General features: G+C 42.1%; 1 protein-coding gene across 3 annotated transcripts; it reads right to left on the reverse strand.

The window, feature by feature from the left end:
- Window positions 1–2361: 2361 nt before the first annotated feature.
- Window positions 2362–9958, reverse strand: golga5 (golgin A5). 3 transcript variants are annotated; one of them, XM_023836022.2, is made up of 14 exons: window positions 9534–9726; window positions 8585–8721; window positions 8093–8503; window positions 7494–7688; window positions 7120–7339; window positions 6796–6919; window positions 6381–6584; window positions 5850–6020; window positions 5643–5771; window positions 4966–5064; window positions 3862–4075; window positions 3237–3351; window positions 2953–3016; window positions 2362–2849 (listed from the first exon to the last, which is right to left on the reverse strand). In XM_023836022.2, the coding sequence occupies exons 2-14, from the start codon at window positions 8718–8720 to the stop codon at window positions 2769–2771; spliced, it is 2163 nt and encodes a 720-aa protein (XP_023691790.2). In that variant the 5' UTR covers window position 8721; window positions 9534–9726; the 3' UTR covers window positions 2362–2768. The 3 variants fall into 3 exon arrangements, with proteins under 3 accessions (XP_023691790.2, XP_023691789.2, XP_023691788.2); XM_023836021.2 differs by lacking the exon at window positions 9534–9726 and adding an exon at window positions 9877–9958 and having other exon boundaries at window positions 8093–8721; XM_023836020.2 differs by having other exon boundaries at window positions 8093–8721.
- Between the last annotated feature and the right edge of the window lie 105 nt (window positions 9959–10063).

The raw sequence follows: 10063 nt of genomic DNA on the forward strand, positions 1-10063 counted from the left end.
TGTGTTCTGTCATGAGGAAAAGACATTTATTTTCTGTTTTTTCACGTAGGCATCATAATATTGCCTATTTATATATGGGCTGGTGAAGCCAAAAACGTAGACATAGATACACATTGAAGCCACGTTGCTCTTTATTTAAGCTCACAGCACAGTCTTTGTAAAGACAGAGTATTTGGCAAAGAACGACACCGAAGGAAAAACCTTCACGATCATATTTACAATAAACTCCGCTTTGCATGCTGGGAAGGCGACGACGTCATACCTGCGACGGGTTAGCCGCTGTATAATGAAACAGTAAGCATTTATCAATATTCCGTCAACATGTTTATTCTAAATATGCAGCTTTCACGCGTTACAAAGTTAGGGAATCACACAGCGGGAAATTTAGATACTTGTTGAACCTACAGTAAGAAACTGAAGTACCCAGAGAAACCTGCATAAACAGAGACAACACACTTTCGCCACAGAACAGAGGGTAGAGCTTTTAACTCGCAGCCTTGAAGTTGTGAGGCCACTGTGTTGCCCTTATACATTTTAATTAAATAATCAAAATATTGTATCGCCAGAGCATATTGGGAAATTGTAAATAGCCCCTGTGTGTTATCAATGCTTCAACCCTGTCCGATCCTCGCGTGCCTGTAGTTATTGTGTAAACTAGTTATTAGTTGTAGTTATTGTTGATTTAAATAATTTCTTTGACAAACAAAGCGTTTTCTACACCAGAGGTAGAAAATGATACTTCAGAATGTTTTCAAATGACTTTGTAACTGTTTAAAAACACATATTGCAGATATATGATTCAGCCATGGCTTGTTGGAAATCTCAAAAAGAGTAAATTTTCATGGCATGGTAAAAATCAAATATTGTGTAAGTGTCTTTTTTCAAGGTCAAAGTTAATCTTGTGTACTGGACTTTTTACTACTTTTGGATATGGAAAAAATAACAGTGAAGGGCTATTCAAAAAGTCAATATTTTGTAATGAAATACACAAAATATGGACAAAAGTAATGGGACACACCTCTTAATCATTGAATTCAAATGTTTCATTCAGACCCATTGTTATACGTGTATAAAATCAAGCACCTAATCATGCAATCAGGTTTACAAACATTTGTGAAAAAAATGGGTCATTCTGAAGAGCTCAGTGAATTCATGTCGGGTACTATCATAAGATACGACGTTTGCAATAAATCACTTTTTGAAATTTCTTTCCTGCTAGATATTCCACAGTCAACTGTAAGTGGTATTATTACAAAGTGGAAGCATTTAGGAACAACAGAAACTCAACCATAAAGTGGCAGATCACAAAGTATCAGAGTGGAATCACTGAGTGCTGATGCACACAGAGCGCAAAAGTCGCCAACGCTGTCAACTCAATAACTGCAGAGTTCCAAGCTTCCTCTGGCATTGACTTTAGGACAAAAACTGTGCACTGGAAGCTTCATAGAATGGGCTCCCATGGCCGAGCAGCTGAACATCACCAAGCATCGGATGGAGATGTGAAAATCACACCGCCACTGGACTCTGAAGCAGTGGAAGTGTGTTCTGTCTGGCAGTCTGATGGACAAGTCTGGGTTTGGCAGATGCCAGGAGATTGTTACTTGCCTGATTGCATTGTGCCAACTGTAAAGTTTGGGGGAGGAGGGATTATGGTGTGGGGTTGTTTTTCAGGGGTTGGGCTTGGCTCCTTAGTTCCAGTGAAAGGAACTCATAATGCTTTGGTATGCCAAGAAATTTTGTACAATTCTATTCTTCCAAGGTTGTGGGAACACTTTGGAAAAGGCCTTTTTCTGTTCCAGTATGACTGTGCCCCAGTGCAGAAGCAAGGTCCATACTGGTTGGGTGAGTTTGGTGTGGAAGAACTTGACTGGCCCCCATAGAGCCCTGACCTCAACCCCATAAAACACCTTTGGGTTGAACTAGAATGAAGATTATAAGCCAGGCCTTCACATCCAACATCAGTGCTTGACCCAACAAATGCTTTTCTGGATGAATGGGCAAAAAATTCTATAGCCACACTCCAAAATCTCATGGAAAGCCTTCCCAGAACAGTGGCAGCTGTTATCGCTGCAAAAAGAGGACCAACTCCATATTGATGCCTATGGATTTAGAATGGGATGTCATAAAAATTCCTGTGTGTGTATTGGCCAGGTGTCCCAATACATTTTACCATATAGTGTATATCAGCACAGTGAACCCACAACATCTATAGTGAAAAATGATAAAGGAATTTATCAATCTTATCTTATCAGTACTTTGCATAAAACGCTAAATCAGAATGGTATCTACCATGAGATATAATAGGTTGCATCTCTTTAATACAAAAACTATGCAGTATATAAAAGAAACAATTTGACTGTATAACCTGTTGTCACGTTTATTAAAAGTTAAATTTCTTACAGTTAATATAATCTCTACAGGATGAAACAAAAGTTCAATTAGGAAATGACACAGAAAAGACAAACTCAATAAACCATAACCATAAACCATAATTTAGACACTTGCATTTGCAATTTAGACTCTTTGCAACTCCAGGGGATACTTTGGGTTAATACTCCCTTTAAGTGTGGGTATTTAATCATTCAGAAGGGCAAAGCAAATGGGTAAGAAGGAGAAAAATACCTCACTGTCTTACAGAATGTGCAAACTGCAAAGTACAAGCAATCGCTTCCTTAAAGGAAGGTATAAACCAAGGATCAGAAGCTTGATCAAATGGATTTAATTTACTGGTCCTAAATGAATCATGTATCCATTTCGATGTCCGGGACCTATCTTCTCCCAGGATGGCCATGGTGCATTTCCGGTGTGTATGTCAGTAGAACAATCATCACCCATAGGTGCAGTAGTGCCTGAAAGCCAAGCATTTAGTTTTAAACACCCTTAAATTGTATGATGCTCAGTAGAAAATGTATGCATCGTCTAGACAAACAGCCACATTCTAAAAGCACTCACCATATAGAGAATTACGAAGACTCTTGCTATTGGGTACCGACGCAAAAATATACCCAATCGAATGCTGGAGGGAGAAGGAGAAAGCATGCTGCTGTGTGTTGCTATAGACTTTATTTTGACCAGTGAAATGGGAAAATAAAATAATAATAATAACAACAATAATGATAATAATAATAATAAACAGACACACACACACGCGTGCAACTTATGTACAAACATACGTACGTAAAGAACATCCAGGCTAGTTAAGTCCTTCACGGAACAGATAATATAGAAAAGCTGACCTGAATGTGTCTATCGTGTTGGCGGCCCTGCGCACTTTGCCATACACGCCAGCACTCGGGCCTTCGGGATCACTAAAGAGGACGGGCACAGTATTCCGCGCCCGCGCACCTGCGCCTGTATGACAAGAGCAAACCACTGACAAGGACTTGGCCAGTGCCATTTTCTCAATGCTCACATACATGTTACAAGTACAAAATTCTACAACAAAATTACTAAATATCAGCATACACTCTACAATTATACTATTTATAGATAAGGATCCATCCATCCAGAACTGCTTGTGCTGGTTATGGGGGCTCTGGAGCTCATCCCAAGCTGGGTTACATCCTGGATGGGATGCCAGCCCATTTCAGAGCATATTTATGCACACACTCACACATAATCATACTCTTTAGGCAAACCGTGAAACACTGATTGGGCTAATTGTCTCGGAACTGCAGGAGGAAATCAACTCAACATGGAAAGAACATACAAACTTCACACACGTGAAGCGGAGGTGGGACTCAAACAAAATTCTCCAAAAGGGTTTTTAACTGAAAACGCTAATTTCCAGCTGTACACACGTCACACATGTTCATGCTTTTAAAAGGTTCCATCTTGTATGACCTTATTCAGTCCACTCACCAGGCTTCTCCATGTTGATACACGGCCCATTGGCTTGACTTCCCTGGATACTCTTCATCTGCTCCTCCAAACGCTCTAACTGAAACACCAGGGAGCTCTTTTCCGTGCCCAGGGCCTCCAGCATGGTCTGCTTCTGAATCAGCGTTTCTGTCAACTGATGGAGGCGACTCTCCAGCTCTGCTTGGCTACTGGTTCCCAGCGTCTTATTGGTCAGCTGATCCATCAAAGAGGGACAAAGAAAGAAGAAAAGAAACTCCGTAGTAAAACAGGCAGCATATAAAGGAAAGGCTTCAATTATTTTACCCCTACTCTTAAACCCATTAAAATGGAAAAATCTCCACAAATAGCAAGTTCTACTGTAACAGAATTAGAATCAGAGGAAAATCTGGCTACAATTCGAAAAGAATTGACTTATTTTGTTTGAAATACCATCAGGCCGCTGCTGTAGTATCCCAACTATCAAATTATACTGCATAATGGATTGCACCCTTCACTAAATGCATGACATTTTGGTAATGGAATTACCGCTGCTGTAGTTGCCCAAATAGGGAGCTTTCAGTTACAATTTTCTGCTATTAAAGTTGCATTATTGAGCTTTTCCGTTTTTTTCCTGTTCCTTTAGTGTGTTATATAGCTTTATGTGCATGTCGACGGTCTGCAGAGTCTCAAGGCCCAGAGTACGCACCAAAGGGAGTAACTCTCACTGCAGAAACCACTCTTCTCTAATCTGCCTGAAACGCCTTGTTCGAATTCCAGCCCTTACTTCCGTGACATGGTTAGGTCACCTTGTAACACAATCCTTATTGCCCGTCTACCTAGAAGGCTTTGTTTGCAGATTGCAAAACAGAGGCGGAACGTGTAGGGTAATCTGACCAATCAGTGCACACTGAGCTCATCGGGGGTGGGGCTTAAAGCTCTAGCAGAGCATTTCAAACAGAGTGAATAGGGTACAATGTGAGAAAAAATAGTGTGCTTTTGGAACACTAAAGCATGTACATTTGTTTTAGCAGACCCCTAAAATAAAATTATGAACAGTGACAATGAGAATAATAGGGCCCCTTTAAGGATATACCTGAACTGGCAAAATGGGGTAACCAGCCTCACCTGGTTCCTGAGTTTCTGGATCTCCTCTTCGCGGTCCTTAATCCGGTTCTGGAGAGTGCTCTTTGTGTGGCGGTTCTCCTCTTCCGCATACTGCAGCTCCTGTGACATACGCACAGGGTATAAGGTCTAATAAGGTCTAAATTATTTCAATAATTTATCATCGTCATCACTGCACTGCACTGCACTACGCTCTCCACCCATCCTCCAGCACTGCTCCTCTGGTCCCACCATCTCTCAAGGCGCCAGGAAAACACGCATCTAGGCTGTTCTCTGTCTTGGCACCTAAGTGGTGGAATGAACTTCCCCTAGATGACCGGATAGCTGAGTCACTGAGTATCATCAAAAGATGACTATAAAAACCTACCACTTTCGGAAATAACTGGATTAGCACTTCCAGTATTATATTCTAATTTTTAAAAATATGTGTGTGTGTATATATCATTTTAATTAAACTGTATTACTTGCCAACATAGTTTTTTAGACTGATGGTATTCTTAGCCTGGATTCTATTGAACCAGTATCAAAATGTATTCATTTATGAAGACTTCAAAGCACTTATGTAAGTCGCTCTGGCTAAGGGCGTCTGCCAAATGCTGTTAATGTAATGTAAATGTAACCATTGCATGAAACATACTGATGTGCAATAAAAACCTTTAATCAGAAAAGCCCCTTCGGACCTGTTTGTAGCGCTCCAGCTCAACATCCACCTCCTGCTTGCCCTGAGTTTGGAGGGCGTGCTGCTCCTGCAACTCCCTCTGCTGTTCCCTCCAGGACTCCGCCTCCGCCAAGGCCTGCATTTCTATATCCTGGGGACATCATTTCAATCACAGGTGGGATCACAAAGAATAAATGCATGAAACGCGACACCAAAGAGACCCGCGTACCTGCATCTCTGTGCGCAGGGCTTGGATCTGGCCCTGCAATCTCTGGATTTCATCCCTTTGCAGCTCTTTCTCGTGCCGTAACTCCTCCAGCTCCAGAGCTCCTGTCCCACCACCCTCCAAGACCTCCAGTCCAGCACCTTCCTTCAAACTGCTTATTAGTTTTTCTTTGGACTAAAATCAGATGAAGAGAAATATATATTTATAAAACTCAGCATCTGCATACCATATACACTGTTTATAGTATTTTCCATACTTGTAAAATTTAGTTCACAATTTTATATACTAGGCTACCCAATTACTTATAATAATATTTCCATCAGTTCCAGAATGTACATTCTTCTTTGTCCATACGTGTCAATTAAATCCCTCATAGTTGCACTGCAGTGCTAGAACCAGTGTCTCTAATAAGTTGGTGGTGTTGCTGTAAGCTGTGTCAGAGAAGAATGTACTTTTTGATATGCTAGATAAAGGAAATGAAAACTAAAAAAAAAAAAGCCCTGCACACAAAATGTCTCCTGAAGGACAAAATACCTGGAGTATTCGCGAGGCCTTGTGCTTGTAGTCCTGCAGCTCCTGCCTGGCCGATGCAGCGGCTGAGCGTGCACTGCGCAGCTGCTGCTGACACTCGTCCACCCTGCGCCGATCGTCCCCCACGCGCCGCTCCGCTGCAGTCACCGTCTCCGCCAGAGTCTGCTTCTCAGCCTCTACTTTCGTTAATCGATCTGCAAATTCGCTCTGAAAAAAAAAAAAAAAAACCCAAGCGGGTTCAGGCAGTCAGGGAGGCCTGCAGTCAGACTGATGTCTCAACTCCCAATTATTCCTCCATGTCTATTACTCGTCAAACGTAGGGGCATAACAGAAAACAAACCCCGAAGTGAGACCAATGTGAAACAAGTATAAAGAGATCGACATTAATGGTTACAGGAAAAATTAGTTTACTTCAAACCTGCAACTGCCGACAGCACTCCTGCTCTCTCTTCAGTGCAGATTCTGCATCCCTTAGCCTTTCTTGTAATGTCTCAAGGGCTTGTGAGTGCATTACACTCCCCTCTGTGTGGTCCTGTAAGATTCTGTAACAACAGAGGTGCACCACAAAACCTTTTGTAGAACGCATGACCAATTCATACTGAATTTGTTTGTATTGCTCTTATAAAATATCATTATATGCGTCTTTCACATTATTCATGACTCGTGATGCTTCCTGGAAAAGCATATAAGGGGAAGGTAGGCCTGCAGAGGGATGAATGATTCTAGTGTCCTAGGGATTCACCTGGACCTCTCACACTGCGCTGCCTCAAGCGCCTTGCTGTGAGACACCATCAGCTGGTCCGCTTCTTCAAGTCGGACTTTCAGTACCGCCAGCTGTCCATCCTTCGCAGATAGGGCTTCCTTAAGGTCATCCACTTGTGACATTAATTCTCTGATAGTGCGGTCTGTGCGTGACTGGTCAGAGTTCCACCTATCTGCATGGGCACGGGCTATGGCCAGCTCTTTGATACAAGTGGAAGGAAACAGATGACAGATTACTTTATGAAGACTGCGTCCTTACCTTAAAGATTACACAATCTCCATCTCTGCATGTACGTCAATGTCATATTTAGGAGAGGATACCTTAAACACACGAAATCCCCTTTTAGCACATACCTTCCTGTGAATCTTTGGCTCGCTGTATGAGCGTAACCATCTCCTGATTAAGTGATGCCACTTCATTCCGCAGCAGCTGATTCTCCAAACGGAGACTAGACATCACCTGTCCCTGCTGCTCCTCAACAGACACTGGATCTTCTGCAGTGGATTCCTGGCGTCCTTCTAGCCCTGAGTCTGAGCTCTCTGGTGTTTCTGTAAGTTTTTTGGGATTTAACTCATTAAAAAAAATCTCCCTACTATATTTACAATGTCTATGAGCCTACCTAAATTTGACCGTAATGGCACCATCCTTAAAGGTACAGTGTGAGCACAGCTGATCATTAAAAAACCAAATAAGCAACCTCTAACCAACCATGCCATTTGACTTAAAGAAAAACAATAAGAAGTATATAAATCCACCAACCAGAAAAATTTGTCTCTAAACACATGAATTTTTAAAAACAAATTATTTGAAATGTAACACATACAATTAATACCACACAAAAGCAAGACCACTACAGAAATACAGCTATACTGTAATGCATGCTGTATTCCATAATTTAATTTTAATACAAAGAAGTGCCATTCTGTGGCCAGGCAACACTCCTTTGTGCTACCTTGGCTGGGGGTCTTGGTTGACCCCTCTTCAGAGATTTTTACACCGTCTGTGCTGGTAGACATGGAACCAAGGCTGGAGCTTCTAAACAAGCCAGTTTTAGAGGGAGGTAAGGAGGGTTCAGATGGACGTGCAGTGTCAGCACTTGAAGCAGCGGATGATCCTTCTGCTATTCCTGCTGCTTCGTGCTGCTCCTTCTTGACATTCCGTTTTCTGTTGGATGTGGGGTCAGAGCTGTTCAGGAAGTCGAACAGGACATCGTCATTCATTTCTGCTTTTTTCGGTCGGACGAAGTTGGAGGAGGCCTTAGTGAAGCCTGGACCACTGCTACCAGCAGGGTCAAAGGAGGCAGAAGATGAATTTGCTGTCCCTGCCAGCAGAGTAGTGTTGGATTTCTTGATGTTGCTGGCAGCTGCAGTAATAAAGGCGGGTGTGTCATGAGAGGTGTGGTAACTTTGCTGCTGCTCTGGGACGGGCGGTTTATATGCAGTACCAAAATGGGCCGAATCTGGGGTGTCATAAAAGGTGGCAGCTCGACTCTGGTGCTTAGTCAGAGCACTGGCTGCCCCCTGATCCACTTTGTTCAGGAAGTCTTCTGCTTTCCCTGCCAGATCAGTCAACCAGGACATTCTGCACAAATCAACAAACGCACATGCGGTTAGAGGCACAATCGAATGCATCACAATAACGGTTTTAAAACATAGTGTTATCGTATTAAAGCTTTATTCATATACTGCCAAAACACCACTTCTCAGCCTTGTTTTTCTAATGTTTATCAATAAATCACGTATGTAATTAAACAAGTCCTTATGCCTCTTCAATAAACAGAATTGTCAATGGTTTCAAACGACAGCATACAGTTAAAGCAGAGGATAAAAAGTGAGAAATATATTTTATGGTGATGATACACTGACGGCGTATGGATCACAAATTGGAGGAACAGGCGAGGAACATAAGTATATCAACGACATAAAACAAGAAAGAAAAAGACCTGCTATGATTGGTTTCCATCTTAATTTTAAACGGTTTCCAAATAGACATAAGATGGGCAGCAGTATATGCAAGACCACAATGCAAACAAGATCGTTTAAGATCACCGGCGACTGCATGCGTAAGTTAATTTAAGCGGAAAGGCCCAGTACACATATTTATTAGTTGTACTGCCATTACAAAAAATTATTTATTCCTAACTACTTCAACATGTTACACAAATGGTACGCTGGTTATACAAAGGTACTGCTTGATCAGCTGTCACGAGCGTTTCTTTTTCGCTAATACACCCATTCAGCGTAAACTTGCATAATCAAAGTGCATGATAAAAGTGTAATTATTATTAATAATATGTTAGTAGGACGAGGCCAGTACTATATCTCCAGACAGTTACAATGATAAGAAATTCAGTGGCCCTCTTGTCGTCCCTTGCTACCCATCTAAATATTTACCTTGCGACAATGGTCGTATAAAGTAGAAAATCGTATGGGAGTCTTTGTCCTTCAAGCGGTGAAAACAAACAGCATCCAGAGTCCGAATTAATTAGCAGTAAGTTTCAGGATTTGCAGTGGCCAGACACTCAACCCGCCTCCATTACGATTAACGTAATATTTTCTTGAAGACGTGGACCAGGAACTACAGAAAGGACCCAAAACAGACTGCCCTCTCAAATGCCTGAACCAGAGGTGGCGACAGTCGTAGCTATCAATCGCTAGCATAACCGCTTTAATGGCAGTCGAGAACTAAACGTGTTTGGCCAAATAATATATGTTACGAATATGCTTGCCATCTTACCCTGACCAGGGTCGCCTGCAGCATGTCCCAGCGCAGCACCGGCAGCGGGCTGCTAGACCATCGAGGGGTACATTGCACACTAAGACACAATCATACTATAATTTAGAAACACCGATTAGCTCATGTATTTGGGATGTGCGAAGAAACACGTGCGACACGGAGAGAACATAGCAATTCCACAAACAGT

The sequence above is a fragment of the Paramormyrops kingsleyae genome, chromosome 14 (assembly GCF_048594095.1).
Source record: "Paramormyrops kingsleyae isolate MSU_618 chromosome 14, PKINGS_0.4, whole genome shotgun sequence".
NCBI lineage: Eukaryota > Metazoa > Chordata > Actinopteri > Osteoglossiformes > Mormyridae > Paramormyrops > Paramormyrops kingsleyae.